This window comes from Trichosporon asahii, assembly GCF_000293215.1.
Source record: "Trichosporon asahii var. asahii CBS 2479 unplaced genomic scaffold scaffold00071, whole genome shotgun sequence".
In the NCBI taxonomy this organism is placed as follows: Eukaryota; Fungi; Basidiomycota; class Tremellomycetes; order Trichosporonales; family Trichosporonaceae; genus Trichosporon; species Trichosporon asahii.
Window position 1 is genome coordinate 1554044 of NW_014040854.1, and position 27790 is coordinate 1581833.

The 27790-nt window shown below is 59.0% G+C and overlaps 10 protein-coding genes and 4 non-coding genes across 14 annotated transcripts; 8 read left to right on the top strand and 6 right to left on the bottom strand.

Moving 5' to 3' along the window:
• The first annotated feature begins 353 nt into the window (after positions 1 to 353).
• On the top strand, positions 354 to 433 carry A1Q1_t393. The gene has a single exon. It is a non-coding gene; the product is annotated as a tRNA-Met (tRNA).
• A 706-nt stretch (positions 434 to 1139) lies between these two features.
• Positions 1140 to 1869, bottom strand: A1Q1_05523 (uncharacterized protein; the record flags this gene model as incomplete). The annotated part of the gene is made up of 3 exons (XM_014322200.1): positions 1140 to 1196; positions 1306 to 1619; positions 1743 to 1869. The coding sequence occupies 3 exons, from the start codon at positions 1867 to 1869 to the stop codon at positions 1140 to 1142; spliced, it is 498 nt and encodes a 165-aa protein (XP_014177675.1).
• An 824-nt stretch (positions 1870 to 2693) lies between these two features.
• On the bottom strand, positions 2694 to 2773 carry A1Q1_t408. Its single transcript has one exon. It is a non-coding gene; the product is annotated as a tRNA-Met (tRNA).
• Positions 2774 to 3712: 939 nt separating this feature from the next.
• On the top strand, positions 3713 to 5595 carry A1Q1_05524 (acetyl/propionyl CoA carboxylase, beta subunit; the record flags this gene model as incomplete). Its single annotated transcript, XM_014322201.1, has 3 exons — positions 3713 to 4005; positions 4085 to 4194; positions 4241 to 5595. The coding sequence occupies 3 exons, from the start codon at positions 3713 to 3715 to the stop codon at positions 5593 to 5595; spliced, it is 1758 nt and encodes a 585-aa protein (XP_014177676.1).
• An 857-nt stretch (positions 5596 to 6452) lies between these two features.
• A1Q1_05525 (translation initiation factor 2, Ifm1p) lies at positions 6453 to 9274 on the bottom strand (the record flags this gene model as incomplete). Its single annotated transcript, XM_014322202.1, has 2 exons — positions 6453 to 8139; positions 8193 to 9274. 2 exons carry the CDS (start codon positions 9272 to 9274, stop codon positions 6453 to 6455), a joined length of 2769 nt encoding a protein of 922 aa, XP_014177677.1.
• Positions 9275 to 9537: 263 nt separating this feature from the next.
• A1Q1_05526 (ribonucleotide reductase small subunit) lies at positions 9538 to 10997 on the top strand (the record flags this gene model as incomplete). The annotated part of the gene is made up of 3 exons (XM_014322203.1): positions 9538 to 10096; positions 10141 to 10706; positions 10755 to 10997. The coding sequence occupies 3 exons, from the start codon at positions 9538 to 9540 to the stop codon at positions 10995 to 10997; spliced, it is 1368 nt and encodes a 455-aa protein (XP_014177678.1).
• An 846-nt stretch (positions 10998 to 11843) lies between these two features.
• On the top strand, positions 11844 to 14050 carry A1Q1_05527 (uncharacterized protein; the record flags this gene model as incomplete). The annotated part of the gene is made up of 2 exons (XM_014322204.1): positions 11844 to 12254; positions 12299 to 14050. The coding sequence occupies 2 exons, from the start codon at positions 11844 to 11846 to the stop codon at positions 14048 to 14050; spliced, it is 2163 nt and encodes a 720-aa protein (XP_014177679.1).
• Positions 14051 to 14266: 216 nt separating this feature from the next.
• A1Q1_t394 lies at positions 14267 to 14360 on the top strand. The gene has a single exon. It is a non-coding gene; the product is annotated as a tRNA-Ser (tRNA).
• A 542-nt stretch (positions 14361 to 14902) lies between these two features.
• A1Q1_t407 lies at positions 14903 to 14999 on the bottom strand. Its single transcript has one exon. It is a non-coding gene; the product is annotated as a tRNA-Ser (tRNA).
• A 375-nt stretch (positions 15000 to 15374) lies between these two features.
• On the top strand, positions 15375 to 19912 carry A1Q1_05528 (uncharacterized protein; the record flags this gene model as incomplete). The annotated part of the gene is made up of 10 exons (XM_014322205.1): positions 15375 to 15967; positions 16013 to 16694; positions 16824 to 17007; positions 17049 to 17219; positions 17257 to 17452; positions 17496 to 17648; positions 18022 to 18124; positions 18180 to 18341; positions 18392 to 19488; positions 19534 to 19912. 10 exons carry the CDS (start codon positions 15375 to 15377, stop codon positions 19910 to 19912), a joined length of 3720 nt encoding a protein of 1239 aa, XP_014177680.1.
• An 814-nt stretch (positions 19913 to 20726) lies between these two features.
• On the top strand, positions 20727 to 22337 carry A1Q1_05529 (uncharacterized protein; the record flags this gene model as incomplete). Its single annotated transcript, XM_014322206.1, has 1 exon — positions 20727 to 22337. One exon carries the CDS (start codon positions 20727 to 20729, stop codon positions 22335 to 22337), a length of 1611 nt encoding a protein of 536 aa, XP_014177681.1.
• A 74-nt stretch (positions 22338 to 22411) lies between these two features.
• On the bottom strand, positions 22412 to 24180 carry A1Q1_05530 (uncharacterized protein; the record flags this gene model as incomplete). Its single annotated transcript, XM_014322207.1, has 4 exons — positions 22412 to 22484; positions 22532 to 22857; positions 22918 to 23017; positions 23279 to 24180. The coding sequence occupies 4 exons, from the start codon at positions 24178 to 24180 to the stop codon at positions 22412 to 22414; spliced, it is 1401 nt and encodes a 466-aa protein (XP_014177682.1).
• Positions 24181 to 24397: 217 nt separating this feature from the next.
• Positions 24398 to 25032, bottom strand: A1Q1_05531 (uncharacterized protein; the record flags this gene model as incomplete). The annotated part of the gene is made up of 4 exons (XM_014322208.1): positions 24398 to 24613; positions 24670 to 24707; positions 24752 to 24966; positions 25016 to 25032. The coding sequence occupies 4 exons, from the start codon at positions 25030 to 25032 to the stop codon at positions 24398 to 24400; spliced, it is 486 nt and encodes a 161-aa protein (XP_014177683.1).
• A 620-nt stretch (positions 25033 to 25652) lies between these two features.
• A1Q1_05532 (uncharacterized protein) lies at positions 25653 to 27750 on the top strand (the record flags this gene model as incomplete). Its single annotated transcript, XM_014322209.1, has 6 exons — positions 25653 to 25683; positions 25732 to 25980; positions 26029 to 26366; positions 26734 to 27006; positions 27222 to 27443; positions 27481 to 27750. 6 exons carry the CDS (start codon positions 25653 to 25655, stop codon positions 27748 to 27750), a joined length of 1383 nt encoding a protein of 460 aa, XP_014177684.1.
• Positions 27751 to 27790: the final 40 nt, after the last annotated feature.

Consider the following 27790-nt stretch of genomic DNA (forward strand, 5'->3'; position numbering starts at 1 on the left):
ACGATGAGCACGCGCTCCATCAGCACAAGCTCTCTTTAGAATCTGAAGGTCATTCATCACACTGTAATCCTGTCTCACGTATCGGTTGTCATCGTTCTCGGACACGCCCCATGCCCATGGCCCCCGTTCACCATAGCTGCATTCCATAAAAACCCATAAACACGTGCCATGCAGTATGTTTCTCTGTGTTATAGTTCTATGCATCGGACTTCGACTCCATCATCAACCGTTGTGAGCAGCCGCTGTGAGCAGGAGGTGACAACCGCGATGAGCTGCGATACAGTGCCTGATCGCTCCCCCGAGCCGGGGGGCGGGGCGGTCACCTCACCGCGCGCCGAGAGATCTCCGTGCCAAGCGACGTAGCTCAGATGGAAGAGCGTTGGGCTCATACGAGACCACCCAAAGGGCAGAAGATCGAAACTTCTCGTCGCTAACCGTTTTTGTTTCCTTCTGCACCCTTAACTCGTCACTGTCAGGTGCCAATGGACAAAGGAAGACGACTCGCTGAGCCCGGACCAAGTTAGGGGTGGTGGAGGGGGGTGTGGCGCTGATGTGGCGCCGCAACGCAGGGTGAGGCAGGATGATGCAGGGTGAAGCAACCGATGAGAAGCTGGCATGCATGGTTTGGAGACACGCCGCGCACGCCGCAACGCCGCAGGAGAGCACGGGCCGCCGGCCCTGTGTCGGCCCTTACTCGCATGCCTTGTGGCCAAGTCGTCCCATGCCTGCTCTTGCTTCCTTTCGAGCAGTCTCCGAGCCGCGAGCCGCGGTGTTGGTGGTCTCGTCTGATACGGCGGCGTCGGCGACTGCTTTCTGTCTACCATCAGGATCTATTCTTGCCCCGTCTCCCATGTCTGATCTGAGAGCGTTTCGATCTCTGGCCAACAATGACCGCGCCGCTCGGCGGAGACCGAGACACAGCGGCATTGTGCCCATGTCCATCGTGGTCCGACACCTGAGAGCGTGGAACGGCCCAGGCGAGTTGCGTTATCAAGATGGCAACCCCAGCCCTCGTTAAGGCATGGGAGGATTCATGAATAGGCAGGATGATAACAGAATGACTACTGTATCGGTGACAACTTGGAGCTGATCAGATCAGCTCCCAACAACTTGGCCAGCCAAGTTGCGCTTGTGCCCGCTTAGGCGGACTCCTCGCCGACCTGGTCGCAGAAGGGGAGGTACGTCTCAGCGACGATCTGGGGTTAGCCAAACTCTCCGATAACACTGAACACATGACTTGCACCACTCCGCCTCCGGTTCAGCTGCTCACGCAACCTTACAAGCCGGCCGTGATCCTTAACTCACCTCGAACTTCTCCTGGTCAAACTCGGGGTACTCGAACGCCTGGGTGTCGACGCAGAGCACCTCGCCGATGTAGATGTTGGTGCACTCGTCGTTGATCTGGGGGTTGTTCTGGCGCAGCGTCGCGTCGTCCATCCCGTACACGTCGATGAGATGGCCGCACGTGTCGCCCTCGACGACGGTGTGGATCTTGGAGCAGTCCGAGCCCTCGAAGCCGAGGCAGAGCTCCGACCCGATCTGGAGCTGCTCGCACGCCTCGTCGATCGAGAGCGGGTTCACGTGCGAGAGCTGGAACGTCGAGGCGCCGTACTTGGTCGCTATTCTGTCAGCACTGATGCCTGCAGCTGCGACTTGAATACAGTCCTTCCATCACGCTGAGCTGGAATGCCGAATAAGGTGATCTTCATCACTGCTCTCGCTTCGCTCGCTCCGTGACTTACAGATGAAGTCGCAAGTGTCGCCCGCCTCGACGATGACGGTGCGTGCGCATCGCTCGTCGACCGGAGCGACGTCGTCGGCAGCGACGAGGGCGAGAAGGGGAAGGGCGGAGAAGACGAAGGCGAGCATGTTGATGTCGTTACTGAGCTAGGCGTCAAGCGTTGTTCAGACTATAAGGTGATAAAGAGCGTGGAGACGTGAAGGAGTCGTGTCGTGAGCAAGAGAGTGAAAGAGATGATGGCAACTGCGGGGGTCGTGAGCGAGCGAGCGTCAGTATGTAGGTGCGAGGAGGGTCGGGGAGGACGGAGCTGCACCAGGGGGACGAAGGAACGAGGGGTTTCCAAGAGGGGACGACAGGAGCGAGGGTGCAGAACGCAGCGAGCATACCCAATGCAGGCCAATGCACACCGCCGCACCGTTCGCCGGCTGATGGACAGGTGCCAAGCTTGTGCAGTGGCCTCATCCGGCCATTGGGAGCCGCGTGAGTGTAGTCCGAGTGGCGAGTTGGGTGCACTGCGAGTACAACGGGACCATGGCATGCACGCGCGTGCACCCGTCCGGCGTGCTTGTGTGTGCTTGGCTGCGGGCAGGACAAGCTGCAATGACACGGTGTACAGTGTGTGCAGCAACGCCGCATTGTCTGCAGGCGGACGCGTCCGAAGGTACCACTAGGGGAACGAGGAGAGCCACCATAGGCCGCCCGTAGGGTCTGTTGGCTTGTGCAGTGTCTTGGCTTCTGGTTCCCTTGCCCGGTCATCTGCCCACGGCAGTGTACTCTCCATTGAAAGCTCACGGACGCTCATGTCCATGTCACACGATCAAATGCTTCGATGTTCGCATCAGCAAAGTGATGTGATTGTCAAGTTGGGAAATGCCGCAGAGGCTGGGACAAGTCTGTTAGAGAGGAAGTCCGCTTCAGGGCCAGACCTGGCACTCAAAAACAAAAAGATTCTTAGCGACGAGAAGTTTCGATCTTCTGCCCTTTGGGTGAACTCATATGAGCCCAACGCTCTTCCATCTGAGCTACGTCGCTTTCGATATCTTGGTACGGCCGCACTGGAGTACAACCAACCAGGCATCTTGCTGGTCGTGTTTGGACATTCAACACGCAATGTCTTCCAAACGCGAGATGCATGCCCGAGATGTACTAGCAATCGCTCCTTGTAGGTAGCTGATAATGAGTTCCATAGAAATATGCGCGCAGTCTAAGCGATCGACACTCGGCTGAGACGAGCGGAGTTACAGTCGGCGTGCTCATACCCGATCGTGAGACCACAGCGGGTCTAACAGACGATCCGACGGCGGAGACTGGTCTTATATCGGTGTTCTAGAGCAATGCACGTGAGTGATGCGTGCAAGTATGGCGTAAGTGAGGGTGGAGCCCACTGGCTCCGCGTGCACCTCCGTGGCCGTAGATGGGACGTGACCCGCTAGCCCACTTGTCCAAGACCATGATCGATGGCGAACGAAGGGCTTGCCGAGGTTGGTGACAACTGGTGAGTGCAGGGTGCCCACTTTCTTCCGCGATTTGGGCAATCTCCGTGGTCGGCGAAAGCACCACGGTGTCAACGATCGCACCTCTGAATCTCGGCATGCTCGGCAACGATTCCAGCGCGTGGTCTCTCCGTGCCCGCAGATTCGTCATGCCCTGACTGCGTTCTAATCGCTGGGCGCTAGTTTTCTAATCCAAAGCAAATAGCCTCGCTTTAGGCGGGATCTTTTCTAATGAACACTATTCGGACCGGTCAACAAGGGAGTCCACGGTGAATAACCGACCCCGGCTAAGTCCCGACTAGGGGCACCGGGTCCACTCCAGACTGGGACCTGGCATGCACACAGACACCGCGACCGGCACTCAGCCAGCAGGTCAGCCAGGCCCGGCACATGACGGAACTTAAGATCACAGCTGTTTCTTTGTCGCTCCCCTTTCCATCTTCTCTGTCTCCTCACCTCCTTCGTACTCACGACAAAGATGATGCTCCGCGCTCGTACTCGTGTGGCGCCCACCGTCGCCCGCGCCGGCAACCTCAACCTCGCGCGCACCCTCATCGCCCAACCCCCGACGCTTCCCAACAACGCGCCCCCGTCTCCCCTCCCCACCAAGCTCAAGCCCAATGACCCCGAGACCAAGGAGGCCAAGGCCAACATGACCAACCTTGTCGAGAACCTCAAGGCTCTCCGCGCGAAGGCCCGGGAAGGAGGCGGCAAGAAGACGCTCGAGAAGTGGAAGGCCAAGGGCCAGGGCAAGCTCAGCGCCCGGGAACGGTGAGTGCAGCCTGGCAGCCGGAGACGTTCGCGAGCGTCTGTGTGCTCGCGCAGGAGGATCACCAGCTGACAAAATCAGTGTCCAGGCTCTCCTCGACCCCGACAGTGCCTTCCTCGAGCTCTCTCCCCTCGCTGCCCACGAGGTCTACCCCGATGACCTTCCCGGAGCCGGTATCATCACCGGTATCGGTGAGTCCCCTGCTCAGTTCTGGCGGGAATTGCAACTGACCAGCAGGAACTGTTTCCGGAACGCGCTGCATGATTATTGCCAACGACCCCACTGTCAAGGGTGGAGCTTACTATCCTCTGACCGTTAAGAAGCACCTCCGCGCGCAGCAGGTTGCTCTTGAGAACCGCCTGCCGTGTGTCTACCTCGTCGAGTCTGGTGGTGCCGCTCTCCCCTACCAGTCGAACGTGTTCCCGGACCACGACCACTTCGGCCGCATCTTCTACAACATGGCCCGCATGTCCGGTCTCGGTATCCCCCAGATCTCGGTTACGCATGGTATCTCGGTCGCCGGCGGTGCTTACATGCCCGCCATGTCCGATGTCGTCATCATCGTCAAGAACCAGGGTCGTATTTTCCTTGCCGGTCCCCCGCTCGTCAAGGCTGCCACTGGTGAGGTCGTTGACGACGAGACCCTCGGAGGTGGTGACATGCACACTTCGGTCTCTGGTGTTGCCGACTACCTCGCGCAGAACGACGCCCACGCCATCCGTCTCGCGCGTGAGGCCGTCCTCGACCTCGGCAAGGCGACTGTCCCCTCTGCCAAGGCTCCCCGCGAGACCCGCGAGCCTGCCTACCCTGCCGAGGAGCTCAACTCTATTGTCCCCGCCGACTCTCGCAAGTCCTTCGACATGAAGGAGGTCATTGCTCGCATCACCGACGGATCCGAGTTCCGCGAGTTCAAGAAGGAGTACGGCAAGACCGTTATCACCGGCTTCGCCGAGATCCACGGCCACACTGTCGGCATCGTCGCCAACAACGGTGTCCTGCTTTCGCCCTCTGCGCTCAAGGCGACCCACTTCATCGAGCTGTGCAACCAGCGTGGCATTCCCCTTGTCTTCCTCGTCAACGTTTCGGGCTACATGGTCGGTCAGGCCGCCGAGCGTGGCGGTATCGCGAAGGACGGCGCCAAGATGGTCCGCGCCGTCGCCCGCGCCAAGGTGCCCAAGTTTACCGTCGTCGTGAACGGTTCGTACGGTGCGGGTAACTACGGAATGTGTGGCCGTGCCTACTCGCCGCGATTCCTCTTCATGTGGCCCAACGCCAAGGTCTGTGTCATGGGTCCCGACCAGCTGTCCAGCGTCATGCAGACCGTCTCGGGCAACCGCAACGCCGCCGACGCCGAGAAGAAGTTCGCCGAGCTCCGCGCGCGTATTGAGAAGGAGTCTGAGGCGCTCTACTCGACCGCCCGTCTCTGGGACGACGGCATCATCCAGCCCTCCGACACGCGTGACGTCCTCGGCCTCGCCCTCGAGGTCGCTGCCGACGAGAAGGCCAGCCGCCCTCAGGGCGGTAACGGAGGAAGCCGTGGCGAGATCGGTGCCGACGGCGACTCGGGCGACTGGGGTGTGTTCCGCATGTAAGAAGAGGGTTGGTAGGCAGTCATTTTTGGGTCGAGATAGAATAGAGTCGTTACGATGCCATCTTTGTATTTCTGAAGACCAATTGTTGCAGGGGCATCACTGACACGGCCAACTTGCACACTGACCAGTCTGACCGCCGGCGGCGGCCGCGTCGAGGCCTGGGCGCCGAGCTGGCGCGCTGAGACATGCCAACACTCACGGCGCGCGGCGGCCGCCCGGCCCGCGTTCGATCCGGGTTTGATCCCCTCGATCCGCGCTGATCCACCTTTGTCGTGCCCCACGCGACGCGTGAACGTCTGAGTTCCTCCACCACCTCCACGGTGGGGAAGCCCGCTCTGCGCACTCCTCCCAACCCGTCCACACAGCTTATAGTCCCTCCCCGACCCAGCCTACAACAAAGCCGGACAGGCAAGCTTGCAACTTGTCTGAACGGTTAGGTCCTGCGGTCTGGGACCCGAGCCCGCCTAGCGGAGTTCGCCTCGAAGCGGCCTGACCACCCGCGCACCCTTCCGTAGGACTCGTGGGACGCCGCGAGCACCGCGGCCTGGTGCGCGGGACGCGGCCCGCCTACTGGGTCTAGCTGCCCGGCGGGGGTAGTAGAGGCGGCCTTACCTGAATCGTGCGGGTGGCATGAGAAGAGAAGGATTTAGCTGGGGGCTCACTTTTTGGATGGTGTCGGCGGCGGCGGTGGTGGAGGCTCGCACCTCGCTGCCACACACACGAACACACAAACACCTCTCAAACGTCACATCTGCACCTGTCCAAGTCACGTATGCCTGTTCAGGAAGTATGCATTGATAGGGAATGCTATGATGAATGCCGGTCTATGATGAGAGGTGATGTGTGCGGTGCACTTTTTACAGGGTGCGCGGCACCTCAAAGGTCTGGAAAGAGATGATCTCGTCTCCCTCGCGAATGTCCTGGAAGCCCTCGATGGAGATACCGCACTCCGTTCCCTTGCGCATCTCCAGCACGTCCTTCTTGACGTGCTTGAGGGCGTCCATCTGGCCCTCGAAGATCAACTTGCGCTCCGGACCACGGAGCACGCGCACACCCTCGTTGCGCATGATGACACCGTTGGCGACCTTGCAGCCGGCGATGCGCTTAATCTCCTTCTTTGGGAGCTTGATGTCGAACAGCTGCTGCACGACAGCTTCGCCGAGCACACGCGTCTCGATCGCGGGCGGCAGGAGCGCGGCCACGCGCGTCCGCACATCCTCAATCAGGCGGTAGATGACTCGTTCTGTCAGGACAGACACGCCCTTCTCCTTCGCCTCCTGCTGGAGCGAGCGCGCGCATTCGACGCTGAAGCCGATCACAACGCCCTCGGCTGCCTCGGCCAGCGCGATGTCGCTCTCGTGCACGTCTCCGACACCGGTGTGCACGATCTTGACACCCGCCTCCTTGTTGCCGATACCCTGGAGGGAGCCGACAACCGCCTCGACGGTGCCGCTCACGTCTCCCTTGATGACGAGGCGGAGCTCCTTCTTTCCAGCAGCCTTGGCCTCCTCGGCTGCTCGGCGCGCGGCGTGCAGCGCCTTCGTGACACTGTCACCCGCCGCCTTGGCTTCCTGGACACGCTCGGCGAGCTGGGCAGCGACCTCCCGGTCTCCGGCTCGCTTCTCGTTGATAGCATCGATCTCGGCCGCCATCTTGATCCGCTCGCTCTCGCGTTGGCGGTTCGTGACACAGCGCTTGGCATCCTCCTCCTTCTGCGCCTCGAGCAGCTGAATGCCCGCCTCAGGGACGGAGCGCCAACCACTGATGGATACGGGCATGCCAGGACCGGCGCTGTCGACGATGTTGCCGTTCGAGTCCATCATTTGACGCACGCGGCACCACGTCTCGCCAGCAACAATGAAGGAGCCGCTCTTCAGTGTACCTCGCGTCACGAGCACGGTACCGATGATACCGCGTCCGGGGTCGACGTTGGACTCGAGAACCCAGCCCTCAGCCTGTCCGTCCTCCCGAGCGCGCAGCTCCCGAAGCTCGGCCATCGTTGACAGGGTCTCGGTCAGCTCGTCGAGACCGAGACCAGTCAAGCCCGACACGCGGACAGCAGGCACATCGCCGCCGTCCTCCTCCAGAATGATACCCTCAGCACCGAGCTCCTGCTTGACGCGCTCAATGTCGACCAGCGGCTTGTCACACTTGTTGATGGCGACGATGAGACCGACCTGTTCGCCAGCAGCCGCGACGAGGTTGATGACCTCCTTCGTCTGCGGCATGACACCGTCATCGGCGGCAACTACGAGCACGACGAAATCCGTGATGGACGCTCCACGAGCACGCATTCCGGTGAACGCAGCGTGGCCAGGGGTGTCAAGGAAGGTGATCGTTGCGTCCGAGTCGGTGGCTGACGGCGAAATGGCGGACAGGGGCACGGAGAAGGCACCGATGTGCTGTGTGATGCCACCGGCCTCGCCGGCCGCGACTGACGTTTTACGCAGCGAGTCGAGTAGCGTCGTCTTCCCGTGATCGACGTGCCCCATGATCGTGACAACGGGGGGACGCAGCGGGCACTTCGAGAGATCAGCTTCCGGCCTGAGATGTCAGCGCAGGTTCGTCAACATCATCAAGGGTCTTACTGAGGGTACAGGTCAAAGCCCTTGTCCGAATCGAGGACGGGCTCACGGTTGAACTCGAGGGCGAGCTCAAAGGCCTGATCCGAGTTCAGGAAGTAGTCGGCACGGAGCTGCTCTTCCTTCATACCAATCTGGCGCATTTTGTTCTGTAGGCGAGGCAGACGGAGATTCATCTTAGCCGCAAGCTGCGACACAGTGATCGTGGTCGGAATGTGGACCTCACGCAGCATCCGGTTCTTCTTCTCGGCGGCAGCCTTGGCCTCAGCCTTCTCCTTGGCTTCCCGCTCCGCCTTGCGCTTCTTCTCCAGCTTCATCTGCTCGAGAAGCAGAGCAGCCTCCTCATCCTCATCCATGACCATGAACTCGCGCCTCTCACGATCGCGGTCCTTGAAAGCGCTCTTGGCATTCTTGCCCTTGCCCTTCGGGCTCCGATGGTGCTCAGGGCCCGGGATCTCAAGCTCTCCGCCAATCTCCTTCAAAAGAGACCGTGACTCTCGGCCAAACCTATCGTGGCGCGGCTTTCCGCGTCGATGGCGGTCGCCATCTTCCTCCATCACGCCGTGTGATGGCGCGTAATCGTCTCTAAGTCGGGAAGCGGACTCGGCAGACTTCTCCTCCGCCCGTCTCTGCGTACCGGTAGGGGTTAGCACGTCCGGCCCAGTCGTCCTGGGAGCCCGAGGTCCACGGCCAGCCATCCCCCAACTGACTCGATCGGATCTGTCGTTGTTTCGAGGGCCTCGTCGGCTGGCCGGTCCAGAGGATTCGCGGCCACCATCGTCGTTCCGTCGGGGACCCCTATTGCTGCCGCGGTTGCCGCGAGACTCATTGTCAAAGCCATCGGTCTGTCGATCGTTCTGGCGCCGATTTCTGGGAGGAGCGCTTCCCCAGTCACGAGCGGGAGGCGGTGAACCCCAGTTGCGGGCAGGAGGCGGCGTTCCCCAATCGCGGGGAGGGGGTGGCTTACCCCAATCGCGAGCGGGGGGCGGAGCTCGTTCCTTCAAGACGACCGGCGTCGTTGATATCGATCGGCCCGCTGCAGCGTAATACGCCAACCGCGCTTTTGTGAGCGTACTCCGAGTCGTTGTTCGCAGCATGCTCGTGACGATGGTTGCAGTCCGCAAAAGTCCATTTTCGGCGCATTCGGGTCGTCACCCCGGGCGGATGGAAAGTGGAGGTCCAGCATCACGTGACATTTCCCACGAGGCACAATTTGCCACCGAGATGACTGGACATGACGGAGCTCTGAAGTCATGGCCAGAAATTGAGTGAATGAAACGCTCCATCGCTACCCCATCTCCCCAACGTCAATCAACGAGCAGCAAGCATTGCACGCACTTGAGATACCCACCTCGTCGCCATGGCGACCGCCGCTCACCTATCGCACCCCCACCAGCATCTCCTGTCCCGTTCAACTCCGCTCTCCCGCAGGACATCCTCCTCATCGATCGTATCTACAGCCACCAGCAAGTACGACACCGAGGAGATCGAGCGCATAAACCAGACCCAGCGTCCTCTCTATGACCATCTGAACATAGACAAGAGAATGGAACGTCTGGAGGTCGACGATAGTCGACGGAACGGCACAATTGCAAAGTCGCCCCTCGCTGCCTCGTCGCCACTACCTGAGATGCAGGTGAAGAGGGTGATCGAGGAACCCGATGCAAACGGCGATGCCAAGTCGGAGAAGGTTCCATCCACCTCTGCAGTGACTCGCAAGTTTCCTGAGGAGGAGGAAGAAGATATTCTGCGCGAGACCAGCGACCGCTTTGTCCTGTTCCCGATCAAGTATCGTGATATCTGGCTTGCGTACAAGCAAGCTCAGGCGAGTTTCTGGACGGCGGAGGAGCTTGATCTAGCGAAGGACCTGTACGACTGGAATGAGCGTATGAACGAACGAGAGCGCTTCTTCATTCTTCGTGAGTAAACACAGCTTTTCTGGGCGTATGGTTGACACTGTCAGGGATTCTGGCGTTCTTTGCGTCATCCGACGGAATAGTCGGGGAGAACCTCATCTCGCAATTCGCCACGGAGGTGCAGATCGCCGAAGCTCGTGCCTTCTACGCCTTCCAGACGATGATCGAGCAAGTTCATGCCGAGACCTACAGCCTCCTGATCGAGACGTATGTGCAGGACAAGGACGAAAAGGACTTTCTGTTCAAGGGCATGGAGAACATCCCTTGTATTCAGAAAAAGGCCGACTGGGCGATGAAGTACATCACCGACGATGTACCTTTCCGGATACGTCTGATCGCCTTCGCTTGCGTTGAAGGTATCTTCTTCTCTGGATCGTTTGCTGCGATCTTCTGGTTGAAGAAGCGCGGTCTCATGGGCGGTTTGACGTTCTCGAACGAGCTCATCAGTCGAGACGAGGGCCTACACACCGACTTCGCCTGTCTGTTGTATAGCCATCTCAAACACAAGTGTTCGCAAGAGGAAGTTCACAAGATCGTGAAAGAGTCGCTGGACATTGAGAAGGAGTTTTTGACGGACGCTCTCCCATGTGCCCTGATCGGTATCAACGCCGATGTAAGTCTCAGATCTACGGCTCGAGCTAACGTACAGTCGATGTGCCAGTACATGGAGTTTGTGGCTGACCGCCTTGTCGTCGCGCTCGGATACGAGAAGATCTACCACTCAACGAACCCGTTCGACTGGATGGAGCTCATCTCCCTGCAAGGCAAAGCGAACTTTTTCGAATCTCGAGTCTCATCTTACCAAATCGCCAACATGTCCGGATCTACAACGCCCCTGTTCTCGCGAAAGAACAGTGACGAGGGTCGCGACAAGCGCGTTTTTAGAACCGACGCATACTTTTAGACCACCGTCCACAAAGATCTTGTACATGGACGCTTGCTGTACCACCAATTATCAGCCAACTCATCAACACCACATACACCCCTCCATAACATTAGACTGTAACAATATGAGACCCCTTTCACACACTTTCGCCCCGTTTGCCCCGGCGCGCCCCGTTGCTTATCACACCGCATCGGAATCTCATTGTCTGTGTGACTAACCGATGACTGACACAGGAAATATGGCTCGATGTTATCCCCAACGCGTACACTTCCTCACCTCCCAACATACCAATGTTTCCGCCATGACTGCAGCTAAAGCAGCGCAGGACGTCAAACCCGGGAGGTGAGGTGAGAGCCAGTCTGCAGCTGACTCGCCAAGGGTTCGAATCGGGGATGGCAAATGCGCGATCATAATCAGCGAGAAGGAAGGTCTCGAGTGCGGCCTCAAGTGCAACGACAGGATCTGTTACGAGCGTGAGAGATTGTCTCGCGGAACGGGCTAAGCTGACCGCAGATCTGGTTGAGCTGCGTAGGGCTGTCTTTCGCATGAGGGAATCTGCAACTAGAAAGTAGAAGACGTGGTGGATGCATGGCGATCAGAAGCGAGTGGCCAAATGAATTGCATGTGAGAGGTACCCCAAAGATAAGGTGCTTGGGACAGTGTTGCTGGCCCACTGACAAGGTCTGTGCATCGTCGCATCTGTGCGACGCCCGTGAGGAGCGGTGAATCGGCGGCGGGACACAAGACAGATCTCGCACGACAGCCACGGATGTTTTGATGGAGGTGCACGAACTGCGGGGCCCGATTCGTTTGTTGTCATTGTTTCCAGACTTCGCCTGTCACATCTCAACCACTCATTCTACCATGTTTTCGCCGTTTCGGCCACGCGATGCACCGCCAGCATCGCTCGGTCCATTGCCCGAACCAGAGTTGCCACTGCATCTCGCCCTCGCCTGGCTTGTTGTCAAAGCCACCCCGGTAAACGATCATGGTCATCCGATCAATGTTTACTCGCCTACATTCGTCGCCGCCGTTCTGGAGATAGTCGCTCGGGAGGTTCTTGAGGTGAGCGTTTGCGCTACGAGGCTTGTGACTGACAGACAGGTGAACCCAGCTCCTGTCACTTTTGGCAGTTTGAAGGCGGAAACCGATCGGCTTATAGTGAAAGAAGCCGTGGTTGTCGCGCGCCTGAACGACAAACGGATGTCGCGTGGTCAGATCGTCAGCGCCGAGGCCGAGGAGGCCGCGGCTGGGGCGAGCTGGATGGACATATTCGTGAGCTACAGGCCTTTTTCCCATGCTAACGGCAGCCGGAACAGTTTCACGAAGTGACGGAAGGCTGTGCCTTTGTTGACACGATCGAGCGCGAGATCCGCAATCGCATCAGCGAGGACATCGAGGAGCCAATAGACGGACCCGAGCCCCTCGACCGCCGGTCACCGCTTGGCCTCTTCTTCCGAACACTACTCATAAAGCTGCGCAAGATGTCGTTCCACGAAACGCTTGTGCTTTCCGCTCACGCGGCGGAGTGGTGCGGCGTCCGCGGCGAGCCGAGACGCGTTGGAATGAGCTTAAACCGCGAGGTGCGCGAAGGAGGAGACAAGCGTGTCGCTGCCATGGCATCACATCAAGCCGCCGCTCAGACAGGCGACTACGGAAGCGCGCTCTTCGCCCTGCGCCAATTCTACGACTACCAGGTGCCCTCGTCAGACAGGTACATGCACCAGCACGCGCTGCTGAACCTTGCTGCGTTCAAATACGCGACGGGCGGTCTGGATGCTGCCCGCGAAGCAGTAGAGGAGGGCATCCGTCTCTCGCGACAGCAGGGCGACAAGACGTGCCTCGAGTTCTGCCTCAGCCTCAAGTACCGCCTCACGACGGAGGTGGGATCGGCGGCATGGGCGCCGAACGAGGTCCCGCGTGTCAAGGGGGGACCACTGCCAGAGCGAAAGCTCGCGAAGGGTGCGACACCGTCGGATGAACTGTGGTCAATCAATGCGGCGGTCGACCTCGGTGAGCCTGCTCCGATGGCATATCGGCGGCTGTGGACCGCCCTGAACTCGACGAAAGCCGGGACAGAAGAGAACGTCCCGCGCATGATCAGCATGTCCGCCTGGCATCAGGCTCAAGCGGGACTGTGGGGCATGATGGGCTCTGGAGAACTTGCAGACTTGCACGAGAGTATGGCTTTGACGGCCCCTGATCTCGAGGAGGAAGGCCGGATAACGATCCTACTCGCGCGTGCTGAGCGCTCAGCAACGACCGGCAAGTTCGACGAGGCTCTTGCCCTGCTCCTTGATCCCGGAGTTCTCGAGGGCCTTTCGCTTACGGACTACAGGCGATGGGCGAGCGTCGTGTGGTCGATTGTGGAAAAGGAGGCGACGCTGGAAGAGGATGCAGCAGCGCTGAGCGTACTTGCTGGTTTGAGAGCACCGGCGCCGGAACGGACAGGACCTGGTGGTCTGGTGAGGGACAAGTTCGACCTTGAGGCGACGCCGGAATCGCGCGGCATCCTGCCTGCACAGGAGCACATCCGCGACAGCCTGAAGCAGGCTCGTAGCATGCTCGACAAGCACACGCCAGCGCACTTGATCCTGCCCATGGTGTTGAGCGCGCTTCAGCTTGCTCAGTCTCTGGCCCTGTGGCCGCTACACGACGAGGGCATCGTTGCCCTGTCCGAAGTACTGCTGCAGATGGAGCTGTGGTCGAAGGCCGACAAGGAGGTCGCCGCTTTCTGGCCGCGCCTCGGCAGTGAGCTCGGCGCTCGCGCAGCACTCGTACGTGCGAAGGCGCACGCCGCCCTCGCGCTCGAGCAGGAGGGCAAGCACGGCGCGCGAGACACCTTCAACGCCGCGACCAAGTACGCCAAGCTCGCGAAGGAGAGGGGGCAAGCTATCGGTGCAGCCAGAGTTGTCGAGGAGGCTGAGATCATGAGCGCCATGCTTGCCGAACTGGCCGGAGGGCGGGGAAAGATCCCGGCCAGGAAACAGGGCACGCTCAGCGAGAAGGTCCGCGGTGTGGGAGAGGTCGTGCGCCTCGTCGGCGTCCGCGTCGCGGAGGGGTGGAGGTAGACACATTTGTACATTCTGCATGTTACTATATTATCTGTTAACAGCCCCACTATCTCTGAACATTATGCTGCTTGTCTTCGCTCATGCTCAGCGCCTGCGACCTCACCTAAGCCACAACCGCGTCAAGCAAACCGCCCGAGAATTTGATTGATGCGGAATTTGGTGCGAATAGCGCGGGGCCCCTTACATATTAGTGCGAGAGGGGCGAGATCACGTGGCACGATGGCCGAGTGGTTTTAAGGCGATCGCTTGCTATTGCATTAGATAGCGGTTGGGATTTCCCGCGTGAGTTCGAATCTCACTCGTGTCGAAACCTTTTTAGCTTCTCTACGTTGCTGTGCTCGATCCGAAGGCCCAGTTTGCTGTTACGTCTGCGTTCAGTTGGTGCCACTAAGGGTGAAGGAGTGTATGCCTTGTGTGTGGGATGTGGCAGGTCCCTGCACCCTATCCCTTACTGTCGCTGGTCCGCCCCCATTCCTCCTCTCGCCTTCCCTGTGAGACTCGCTGTTCAGGCCGAGCGGTGCAGCCAGGGGCGCCTACACTCTACCTTCCCTCCTCTGCGAAATGCCCTTGTGCTTGAGGTTCCCCGTCCGCAGGAGACGGACGAGGCGCCCACGTCCTCCTCTTCCCGCGATTGTTTGATAGTTGGACTGTTCCCCATGTAAGACGTTTCCCAGGTAACCCGTCCGCCAGGTCGGCCGTTTGTCAGGTAAGCTGTTCATTAGGTAAGCCATTTGCCAGGTTAGCCGTCGGTCAGGTAAGCCATTTGCAAGGTAAGCCGTTGGCAAGATGACATTCAGCGAGTCGTTCGACATTCCCAGCGACTTCCGGCGGCTCCAAAAACGATGCCTACGACGAGAGTGAGATTCGAACTCACGCGGGAGAACCCAACCGCTGCTTTGCTGCGCAGTAGCAAGCGATCGCCTTAAAACCACTCGGCCATCTCGCCTCCAAGAGGCGGTTTTAGGCGTTCAGAAAGCGGAGGGAGGTCGAGGCTCGCTGTGGACACATCGAAGCGGTGTTGAGAAAGAAAGGCGAAGTGTCGAGGTGACGTTTTGGACATACATAAGTGTGATGACGTGAAGGAGGAGAAGGTTGTGTGCACTGCGGAAACGTGCCTCATGCCCGGCCTGCAGAAGTACACAGCGGAGCTGCGGCATTAATGTTCACTTTACCCCGCGCTCGCTCCGCGTGATGTGTGCGAGCGTAGGTGTCAAGAAGGAATGAATGCAACGAGAGCGAAGAACAGAGATGCGACAGCCCATCTGCCATCCAGAAAGGGGTTGTTGACAAGCCGTCATCATGCGGGGCTCCGCGTTCCGACATGAAAGTTGACGAGATTGGAGCTGATTTCACTCCAGACATTGTATCATCCATGTTCAGACTCGTTGGAAGGCGAACCCTTGCTCCGCAGCTCAGAGGGCGGATACAGGCCCTCTACCTGTCACGAACACTCTTCGCCTATCCTCCCCCGGCTGCCAAAGCCAGGGCCCTCGACGCGCTCGCTCGCACTCGTCCCCGGCTATCGAAGAGCGGCTATGCGCAAGATCACAGTACGGAAGAGATTACCGCAGAGATAGCAGAGCGGAACCTCCTCGAATCACAGGATGGGAGCCGATCTGGTACTCCCATTACTCTGCGACCGTATCAGGAGGAGGCCATTAGCGCGTGCGTGACAGCGCTAGAGGAAGGCAAGAATCGTATAGGCGTCTCGTCGCCGACAGGTTCCGGGAAGACGACAATGTTCATGAATCTCATCCCGCGAATACCTCCGAGAAACGGAGGCGATCAAGTCTTGATCCTCGTCGGCAGTGTCGAACTCGCTCATCAGGCGGAGAACGCAGCACGAACCCTGCTCCCTGGGTATTCGGTCGAGGTCGAGCAAGCCAAGCGGGTTGCGTCCGGGTCGGCAGACATGTGAGCTTACCCCTTACGTCGACCAGGAGCGGCTGACCCGTGCAGTACAATAGCAACCTACCAGACACTGAACAATCCGGCCCGCTTGGACAAGTTCGATCCATCACAATTCAAGCTCGTCATCGTGGACGAGGCACACCACTCCGCGGCTCTTAGTTATCTCCGCTTGCTGCATTACTTTAATGACGCGGTGGTTCTGCCGCAGCAGACGGGACCCTTCTCCACGTTTAACCACGGACAGAATGTGCCAATCATCGGATTCTCAGCGACGTTCTCTCGACACGACCAACTCGCTCTGCGCGCAGTATACGAGGAGATCGTCTTCCACCGCGAAGTCTCACAGATGCTGGAGGATGGTTGGCTGTCACCTGTGAAGAGCACAGCCGTATATGCCGACTTGGACCTGGATGATGTCGCCCTTTCGGCTGGGGACTATCGCACGAGCAGCCTTGCCAAGCACATGAACAAGCCGGAACTCAACTCGCTCATCGTTAGGACGTGGCTATACCGGGCGAAGGAACGGCGCTCGACACTAGTCTTTGCTGTTGATTTGAAGCACGTGGCGGATTTGGTACAGGCGTTCAGGATGGCAGGAGTGCAGGCCCAGAGTATCAGCTCCAAGACGCCGCGCGCCGACCGACTAGCGACTCTGAAATCCTTCCAGAGCGGAGACTTCCCTGTCCTCATCAACTGTGAGGTTTTAACGGAGGGGACGGATGTACCTGAGGTACGTTAAGGGGGTTTGCCGCGTTAGCTGACCCAAGATTGACTGCATTATCCTCGCCCGACCGTCCAAGAGCAAAAACCTCATTGCCCAGATGGTGAGCTAGGTAACAATTACAGAGCTAACCAGCAGGTGGGCAGGGGTTTGCGTCTCTCTCCTTCAACGGGTAAGAAGGACTGCTACCTGGTTGATATCGTGGACAACGTGTCTCGAAGTTCTGGCATGAGGGTTGCGCCGACTCTGTTCGGATTGTCGCACGATGACGTTCCAGTGTACGACAATGAGGAGAGACCAAGCGATGGTAACGGGACGCCTGGTGAGCCGAACCTCTAGAAACTCCCGGCTGACGTGTTTCAGCTCCGTCGCCCCGTGAGGGAAGTTTACAGCCGAACTTCTCCGTCACTCTTGTCGACTGTGACGACCCCTTCAGCCTGTCGGCTCCCACAAGTGCCGCTGTTGTGACGGAAAAGCTGTCGAACAATGCCTGGGTACATTGCGGTAACGGAAAGTACATCCTTGAGATGTTGGGTGGGCTCGGTGTCTGGCTCATCTAGCTAACTGCCAGGATACGGTTTCATCACCATTGAGCCTCACGAGCAGCTGTCTAGCATCACGTTCACTGCAAAGCTGCCCACAGAACTTCGTACCAAATCGCCGTATTCCAGCAAGCAACAGATCGCCTATGCCGAATCGATCGACAGGGCATTCACGACAGCAGACACATTCGCTGAGAAGCGTATGAGTCGCGAAAGGGCCCACCAGTGAGTGCGGTGCGTGCACAAACTCTGATTGCAGATTGTCAAGATATGCTGCGTGGCGATCACGTCCCGCATCGCCGAAGCAGGTGCAGCTTCTGAGAAAGTTCAAAGGGTTGACCGAGGCGGACGGCACCGTTATTATCAGGGGGAAGAACGTGAATTTGGATGAAGTGAATGCAGGTCAGATTGCATCGCTGTTGTGAGTAGCCGACGAGCAAGAGATTAAAGCTGACCATAGATGTGCGGCGCAACACGGCGCATTGGTGAGTCTCTATATGGAGAAAAAGCTAATAGCGAGACTTTGAGGAACAAGACTGAACGAGCCGCAGCGAGGGCTGCCGAAAAGGAGCGCAAGAAGCGCGAGAAACAAGAAGCCTTAGAGGCGAGGAATCTTCCTCTGCCGCACTAGACATGCTGTATTATCATATCACCATGCAATGTTGACGTATTGCATCAAGCATCGCCTCCTGAAGGCTGAGATAACAATCCGTGCCTGGATAGGGAATGTGACCGTGGGAAACTGAAATTTCCGATAGTCGTCCGGGTGTCTACCAAGATTCAGGCTAGTGCAGCCCTAAACAACATCATCAACGATCAACAACCATGGCTGAGGTCACCACCAAGAAGCGGAAACGCACTGGAAAGCAGAGAGAGGAGGCCAAGAAGGCTGCTATTGTAAGTTTCCTGCAGGGTATGTCTTGCTAACGACTAGGCGAAAGCTGCGGCTGAGGCTGCCGGTGTTGCTGAATCGACTGGGCCCGAGACTGAGGAGACTGTCGCTCCGGAGCCTGAGAACGCAGAGCTCGTGGCACCGACCGAGGCTGAGAGTACTGCCATCACTACCGAGGAGGCTAAGCCCGCTGTCGACTTCGAGAAGCTCAAGAAGCGAACTGTGAGCTAACTCCTTGACCAAATGGCTAACCGCAGCCTACGGCTCTGAAGAAGCTCCACCAGCTGTTCAAGCAAGCAAAGCGCGAGGAGTCTCAGCGCCTGATCAAGAAGATCAAGTTCCTCTCGAAGAAGGGCTCGTCATCCGAGGCCGATGAACTTGACACGCAGCTCAAGCTTCTTGGTGCCGTTGATCTGCACATCCTCAGCGCGAACCATCTCAAGCTTAAGTTGCGCAAGCACTACCTTCTGAAGAAAGACGGTATGCCGTCTGACGTCGAGTCCGTCATCGGCGGTGGACAGACAGTCAAGGCGAGCGGTAGCAACGCCACGCCCGAAGTCATCGCCAAGGTTGAGAACCGTCTCTGCTCAGCCAAAAATGTCGCCGATGGCGTCAAGGGCATCGTTTCGTGGTGCTTGGCTGAGCCCGGAAGCTCGCTCAACCTCGACAAGATGAAGGAGAAGAAGAACAAGAAGAACGCCAAGCCCGAATCCGACGAAGACAGCGACGACGCCTCTGAAGGCGACGACGAGCGCGAGGACGACGTGGCCAACGTCGTCGGTGAGCTCGACAGTGATGATGAAGTTGTCGTCGAGGAGAAGGCCGCGGACGCTGCCGGATGGGAATCTGGGGACCTTGGTGGAGAGGGTAGTGATGAGGATGACGAGGAGGGCGAGGACGGTTGGGAGTCTGGATCCGTCGGCGGCGAGGAAGGCACCGGTGAGGATGCGTGGATCGCCTCTGCTTCCGACTCCGATGCGCCCGACTACGCCGCTCTCGCCAACCTGAGGGGCGGTGCCGGGGAGGATTGGTCATCTGGCTCTGAGGGAGACTCTGACGCGGGCTCTGCCTCGGACAGCAGCAGCGGAAGCAGTGTTGCTGTTGAGAGACCCCCGGCGAAGAAGGTGAAGGCCGAGGTCTCCAAGAAGGCCGAGAAGCCTGTTAAGGCGGAGAAGAAACCCGAGAAGAAGGCCGCGAAGGCTGAGAAACCGAAACCTGACGGTACATCCATGTTCCTTCCCTCGCTTGCTGCTGGATTCACTGCTGGTGACAGTGACTCGGACCCCGACATGGACTACGACCCAGACGGAGTGATCGGCAACAAGGCCGCGCCGCGGAAGAACCGCCGTGGACAGCGTGCGCGCCAAGCGTGAGTGCCATCAATTGCAAGGCTCTGAGCAGAACTGACGACCAGCATCTGGGAGAAGAAGTACGGCAAGAACGCGAAGCACATTGTGAAGCAGCGTGAGGAGGAGAAGAAGAAGGCTGCTAAGAAGGAGGGTCGCGTCGGTGGATCCAATTTTGTCCCTCCGTCCCGCGACTCTGGGTACAAGACGTACCGTCCTGCGCCCGAGTCGGCGCCCGTTCTCGCCAAGCCGGGCGGCACGTTCGGCTCGAGCGCTCCCGCTCGCACGCCCGGCGCTGCCACGGCCGGTGGCGCTTCTGGTCCCGGCGCTGGCGGAGACGAGAAGAAGGGCAAGAACCACCCGTCCTGGGAGGCTGCCAGGAGGAGGAAGGAGGCGGAGCAGAAGCTCAAGAACGCACCGAAGGCGACCAAGATTGTGTTCGACTAGACATACCCTTTATGTATCACCAACTAGAGCACGTTTCGTGCGGATGTATGACGTTCCGGAGACTACTATTCTTGTTCTTCTCGGATAAATAGACGTGTCAGTTGTTTAATGATGTTGCCAACTGACAAGGGAGGGCAGTCGGACCTTGCATATTCCGAGTTTTTTTTGCCCGCACGTTGTTGTTGCCCGAATGGTGACCGAGAAAGTTTGCTGAGATCCGAGGAAGTTAAAATCCCCGCGGCAACCTGCGAGAGCACTGAAAAACGGACGAGACGGACGACGGACATGGCCGATCTGCGGCCGACTCGACCCTGTCGAGCAGCCGACAAGAGTGGCATTCCGTGCCCCTCCTGGCGTTTCTGGCCCTGTCGAAAGGGTTTTCGGTCGATAGCCCACCCTCTCGCCGCCCTCCTGCCCAACCACCCAGAGCCAAGCGCTTGCAGGCGCCCCGGGCGCGTATGTCCCGGCCGTACCTTCCTGTTATCCTGCGACATGCTGTAACGGTCAGGTGCAAGTGGACTTGCGATAGCCAAGGGAGGTTTGGCAAATCTCTGAACGAACGGCGGAATGGACGCCTGACTCAGTCAAATTCGGAACTGACTCGAGACTGCTCGATATACGACACCTGCGCTATAAGTAACCGACCTCGGCCACCTTGGCCTGCATTTTCTGAATCTTCACCGCTGCTGCTGCCCACTCTACCTCGCTTACATCGCACTTCATCACTCACACTTACCTCAGACGCTACCAGCTAGTAGCTTCGACCTTAGCTTTCGCTTAGCCGCTCAGCACACCGAAACCCGCAAACACATCTATGACCCTCGAGCCTAACGGAGTCGCTACCGCCAACGGCAATGGCGCCGTCAATGGCACTGCCGCGCTGAAGGCGGCCGTCTCGGCGCCGGCTCCTGTGCCCGCCGAGGGCAAGGCCGTCGACCTCTCCCACCACCTTTCTCTTGTCGCTCGCTCGCGCATGCCGTCCCCGCTGAAGGACATCCTGACCTACATGCACCTTCCCGGTATGATCTCGCTCGCCGGTGGTCTGCCTCACCCTTCCCTCTTCCCCTTCCAGTCCCTCTCGACCTCCGTCTACCACCCCTCCACCGTGCTCGACCCGGCAAACCCCGTCCCACCATCCGACGGCATCACGATCGACATTGCGCGAAAGGCGCAGCCGGGCAATGTGTCCTTCCTCGAGCGCGACCTGCAGTACTCTGGTGCCGCGGGCTTCAAGCCGCTCGCGGAGATGTGCAAGGCTCTGACGGCCGCGGTGCAGCCCCCGGCCTACGCAGACTGGGACGTGCTCATCAACTGCGGCTCGACGGACGCGTGGCAGAAGATTGTGACGCTCCTGTGCGAGCGCGGCGAGACGGTCATCACCGACGAGCAGATCTACCCCAGCGCCCAGGCCGCTTTCATCCCGGAGGGCGTCAAGTGTCTCCCGATCCCGGTGGATGACCAGGGCATGCGTCCCGATGCTCTCTGCGCCGCCCTCGATGCGTGGGACACTGCTACGCAGGGACCGAGGCCGCACGTCATGTACCTTGTCCCTGTTGGCCAGAACCCGCTGGGCTCCACCATGCAGGCCGAGCGGAGGAAGGAGATCTACGCCGCCGCGTGCAAGTACGACCTAGTCATTGTCGAGGACGACCCGTACTTCATGCTGCAGTTTGAGGCGTGGGACCCGCTGGCTCCCTCTGATGAGTCGGCTACCCCGCCCGCCGACTTCATGAGCAAGGTTGCGCGCTCTTTCCTCATCCACGACACGGAGGGACGTGTGATCCGCCTCGAGACGTTCAGCAAGACGCTCGCCCCGGGACTGCGTATTGGATTCTTCGTCGCCAACTCCATGTTCATCGAGCGCCTCCTCCGCGGAACCGAGGTGCAGAACCAGCAGCCCTCGGGCTTCTCCCAGGTCATCCTTGGCGAGACGCTCGCCCGTTGGGGAACCGAGGGATACCTCCAGTGGTGTGCTAGACTTTGCGAGCAGTACCGCGTCCGCAGGGACTGGATGCTCGACGCGCTTAGTAGCGAGCTTGCCCTCACTCCTTCCGCTGAGACGATGGTTGCTACCATCAACGGAAGGAAGGTACTCAGCTTCACCCCGCCCATTGGCGGCATGTTCATCTGGTGCACGGTGCACTTTGACGAGCACCCCGGCTACGCCGCGTTTGTCGGCGACGGACCGGACAGGAGGGACAAGGAGCACGAGTTCGAGACGGCGTTCTGGAAGAAGCTGGTTGATGCCCGCGTCCTCGTCACCCCTGGCTGGTACTTCACTCCCTACGAGGGACAGGGCGTGCCCAGCTCCAACAACGAGCCTGGAAAGGGATACTTCCGTCTTGCGTACTCGTTTGAGAGCAAGGAGGACATGGAGGAGGGCATTCGTCGCCTCGCTAACGTTATGAAGGCTGAGTGGGCATAAGTAATGATAGTCAAAACGTAATTTAGAGTCATCTATACCATGCATCAGATTGTTAGACAGTCGGAGGTACGGGCTTAGGCCAGATCACGCTTCGCCTGCTCCTTCGCCCACTGCGCATAGGCGTCGTCGTCCTCGGGACCTACGAGTCTGCATGTCAGCTTAGACCCCTACGAATACAGCTGGCTTTCACTTACGGTCGGACGAGGCGGTGGAAGCTCGTGTCCACTTTGCGAATGTCGTCCGGGGTCAGCGCGATAAGGTACTTCATCGCGAGCGACTCCCAGCCGTGGTACGTGTACTGGCCGGTGCTGTAAAAGTCATAATCGTTCTCAGTGTGCGTCTTGTCGACTTCGTTGCCGTGCCACATCGGCCAGTACATCGCGCGGGGGTTCAGGACCTGGATCTCCTCGGGGTTGTACCGCGCAAGCTCCCACGGCTTGTGCACCGAGAGCTCGGCCCAGCCTCCATCCCTAAAGGAGTGGTATTCGTTCAGCCATCGATCGACGAAGGGCGACTCAGGCTCGGCAATGATGATACCATTCTGCGGTCAGCATGGCGCAACCCAGATAGAAGAGCTTACGCAGAGACCACCAGCGTCGAGTTCTTCCTTGCGGGAGTCCGGGCTGCGCTCCATACCCATGGTGGTAGGATAAGATAAGAGGTCATCGAAGTCACGAATCCTGACAAGTTAGTCGCAGTTGCTGACGTTTGACCTACACGTAGACATCGACATCCAGGTAGATGCCACCGGAGCCCTTCAGGGCATACAGCCTCACGATGTCCGCCTTGTGCGCAAAGTGGGTGAGCTTGTTCCCGAAGATGTCTTCAGGGGGGTCAATCTCAATCAGAGTGAGGTGGGGCTCGATCAAGTCCCAGAACGGTCCGACGGGCTTGTACTTGTAGTAGCTGGGGTCAGCAGAGCAAAGAAGGGGCGCACTCACAAGAAGGTCTTCTCAGGCTTCAGACGGGTGATGGCGCTCTTCATGGCGAGGTAAGCATAGTACGGCAGCTGTTCGCCACTGTACCCATGCTTGGGAGGCTTCAATCCATACACATAGTGAATGGCATTGGGGACACGCATACCGGGGACCTTGACGCCCACAGGCTTCGGGACGTAGTCGGGCACTTTGAAGTCATCAGGAAGGTGCTTCTTCAGCGGCGTTGGCGGGAACTGCTCCGGCTCAACAAGGAACTTGGACTTTGTCCGCGGAAGTCCATACAGAGGGTTCGACGTCAACTCCAGGTAGCTCATGCCCGGTTTCGAGTAGTATGTAACCGGAATTTCTGTTGGTGTCGCGAGGTGCGGCGTGAACGAGTCCACTGACACTGGTGAGCTCGGGGTCGACAGCGTGTACACCAGAAAGAGGGTGACTACGCCAGCGATAATCGCGGGAATCGTGGGCACAGTTACATGTCGCTGGCCGATCTTGAACGACTGCGAAGTCAGGATCTCTTCAGCGACAGACAAGTTCAGCTCTCTCTCACCAGGACGCGAGGCGGTCTTAATGACGCCATGGTGAACGAGTTTATGCCAGGTCTCGGCGGCGAGGATGAAAGTGTTGTGCAAGCACCACTCGGATGAGGATTCGTTCCGTGAAGCTTTTGACGGGAAAGGTGAGGTTAAACGGGTAAAGGATGTGAGGAAGGAGAAAGTCGATAGCGCAAGTGTCGACCTCGGACTGTGCGGAGCAGAAAGTGCAGTGGTCAGGCACAGCGCTGGTGCGCTTTGATGCCCGGCGCCATGCCGCCGTTGTGCCTGAGTCCTGACTGCGGCTCTCCCCACCTGAGCCCCTTCAGTGCTGCGAATCGCAGACCCTTGCGGCTGCGCCGCTGTCTGACCCATGCGTGCTGTCTCGGTGTCAACGTTCTATGCTGCGATCGGACGCGACTAGCGAAATAGTGATGCGCTTCACCGAGGCATACTAGGCATACGCAATGCACAACGCACATCGCGCCTTGCGGGAACGTTCAACTAGGGCAGCAGTACGTCCGAGTCGCAAAGTGCTCACAATCATCGTATAATATGAAATCTAGTGTACCAAACAGCATGAACAACCATCCTACTCCTCGTTGACCCAGCGCTCGGCACGCTCTCCAATGTAAGGCAGCCAGTAGCGGCTGAGACCCTCCTGCGCGTCCTTCCAGGCTCGGTACGCTGCAAACAATGTGGCTCCGACACCAACAATAATGATAAGCGTCCGCAAGAAGGCGGGAAGCGGGATCAGCATGTTGGTGATGATCATGAACAGCACAAGCGGTGTTGTAAGCAGGGCGGACTGATAAGCTGCTCATTAGCTTCTTCGTGCGACTGTTGCTCACCGTGGAAGCGAACATAGTCGTTCTGCGTCTCGAGGATGAGGAAAATTAATGCTGTTTTATTAGCTTTCACCCTTCCTCACCCAGGCAAGACTCACCAGTGATAGGGCCTCCAATATAAGCGGCCGCAGCCATTAGGTCAATCCTCCATCCGAATCGGCTCTCCCACGCGTTCACGCGACCTTCCGGAATCTCACTGTTGCCATATCCGTAGATATCGGCTTCCGGGTCGTTGGACAGTGCCTGTGAAGAGACCGTAGGATCCGAGGACGCTGCACCCCCCTGGTACGAGTTTCCATATCCCGAAGTCTCACTGAAGACAATGTGAGAGTCGCCAAGTGATTCGATCAGATCGTTTTCACGGTTTGATAGCGGTCATGTTGGACAGAGAGGCATTAAGTTGCGTGACAGGTCGACATAGGTGGCAAACGTGAGAGCACTCAGTCAGCTCACGCGTGCACGAGTGGCAAATGCCAACTCACCGAGTGAACCACGGCTTGGCGGTGCTCTTGCCCTTCCCCTTGTAAGCAGATGACTGCGTCGCGCCGTCATCGGCGGGAGAGTCAGGTGGAGGTTGATCTGGCGTCAGAGACCTCCTCTAACAGCAATAAGACTTACAAGGAGAAAAGTTCATGTCGCCGATGAAACGCTCCTACTATTCGGGAGCCGACAGATGGGAAGGGCAACTAGAGATCTGGAAAGCAGGCCGAGCCTCAGCTCTCAGTGTTGTTGTCAACACCTTACTGATGTCCAGTGACTTGAAACGGGTGACGCTATCGTCACCCTACGATGAAACTTATGCTGACCTCCCATATAACCACGCGGGGTGCGGCCGATCGTTCACCGTGGAGGCGATGACGATGGCTGCCCAGCACCTCCATTCAAACGTCTTCTACTTCACATCCACTCATCTGCAACGGCACTCGCTTGACTGACGACCGCTCCAGGCATCTCCTTGCTGAGTTTGTCACATTCGACGTTCGCGACCAGTCGGCCATTATGAACGCGGCTCTGCTCCAACAGATCCAAGGTAAGCTTATACCCAGAAAGGGGTCAAGGACGATACTGACATTGCCAGCCGGCAAGGGTTTGAAGAAGACGCAGACCAATGACCGCTCAGCTCCAGCTGTAGCCGGAAGTGTTGGTGGTGGTGGCGGCGGAGGAGGGGGCGGCGGCGGCGGGGGTGGAGGAGGTGCTGGTGGTGCTGCCGCACGTCCTCCTCCGGCTCCGAACCCAATGACCGCCGACAACCCTGCGCAGCAGCTGGCAGGTCTATTTGCAGGAGGAATGCCGAAGTTGAAGAAGACAGGTGGCCCCGCAGGACATAGTGAGTGCTTCTTGACGCCGATGTTAGCTCTTGACGACTAACACCCAGGCGCTCCCACAGGCTTGGCGAAACCCCCCAGCATTCCGGGACGTGCTCCGCCGAAGCCGCCCAGCGCGGCACCGCCGCCTCCACCCACCCCCTCGGCACCAGGAAGGGCTCCTCCTGCCCCGCCCGCTCCGCCAGCCCCACCCGCACCTTCGGCGCCATCTCGCCACGTACCCGCTCCTCCGAAGCCGCCCCCCGCGCCGCCTGTCCCCGGTGGTGCACCTAAGCGCGCTCCGCCTGCACCGCCTCCCATCCCCTCGCATGGACGCGCCGCTCCCCCTGCCCCACCAGCTCCTTCTCGTCACTCACACGTGAAGGCTTTACAGGCACATCCCCACGGGGTCGGGGTCGGGATCGGTGTCTCAGCCAACCAGTCGGGCCGAGCATGTCACCATCGCGGACACTGAGCACGCAACGGCGAGCACGAGCACTTACTCTTCTCTGTCCCTCCTTTGCTTCGACGGAGGGTTCCTTCACAGTCGAGAAGAGGACTGAGCGATGAGACAGGGGGATGATTGCAAAAGGGAGATAGTTTGAATATGCAGGATCAGATCGCTCTATAGCCGTCGTGCAATTGACAGAACCCACAGAATCCACAGAAGGGCACTCGCTTGCTTCCTCGTTATCGCACACCCTTCACTCACCAGTAGTAGCTGAGGATACTTCAGGGGAGTGTTGGCCCCGCATGTTTACGTAAGGGCAGAGTAGCGCGCGCCAGCGATTCCAAAGCGAGAGCCGCCCTCTCTTCCTGGGCGTGCTCCTCCCGCGCCTCCCAGACCTTCTGCTGGTGGAAGGAGTGTTCCGCCTCCTCCTCCACGCCCTTCAGGCAGCCCTGCCCGCGTCCCTCCTCCTCCCCCGAGGCCCAACCAGTCGACACCTTCGCCTCCCCCTCTTCCGAACCGCGCTCCTCCGCTGCCGAACAGACCAGGTGGCGGCGGTCGTTCGGTGCCTCCGCCCCCTCCTTCGCACTCGCATTCTACGGTAAGTCGTTCCGATGTGCATCAAGCTAACCTGTAGCGTGCACCCCCACCGCCCCCTCGCCCCACCGGCCCGCCTACTCTGCCTGCTCGTACCCCTCCTACGTTGCCCGGCCGTTCGGTCCCTCCTCCGCCGCGTCGCAGTGATTCTCCCGAGCCCCCTGCGCCTCCTCTTCCCAGGCGGCCAAGTGGCGGAGCATCTCGGACTGTGTCCGCTAGCTCAACCCCGCCTCCTCCGCCTCCGCCCCCGCCTGGACCGGCCGGAAGGAGTGCGATGACGACGAAGACGACGCTCCTCCGCCCCCTGTCGGCAGAAGTCCGGCTGCACGAGCTCTCGCTGCGGCTGGTCGCCTCCGTTCGTCTTCCAACGCTTCAACTCCCGAGATCTCGGCACCTCCTTCGCGTGCCACTCCGCCACCTCCTTCGCATCCCAGCCCAGCTGTGAGTACTGCAGGTTCCTGCATGCGCTGACGTTTAGCGTGCATCGCCCTCTACACGCCCTATGTCGATGATGCCACCCTCGCACCCTGGCATGGGAGCCGGTAAGGCGCGTCCAGCTTCTGTGGCGCTCACGGGCGCCAACGGCCGCGATGGCGACTCGGATGACGAGCCTGAACCGCCGGCGGTAGTGGGCTCTTGGACGTTCGCGATGAAGGGCATGTTCCCTCCTCCTCGACCTTGGCACGGAGGCCACAAGACGTACGCGAGTGGCGCCACGACGGGCGGTGGAATCGGTTACAGAGTCTAGGTTGAAAAATAGTTTGAATATGCAGGATCAGATCGCTCTA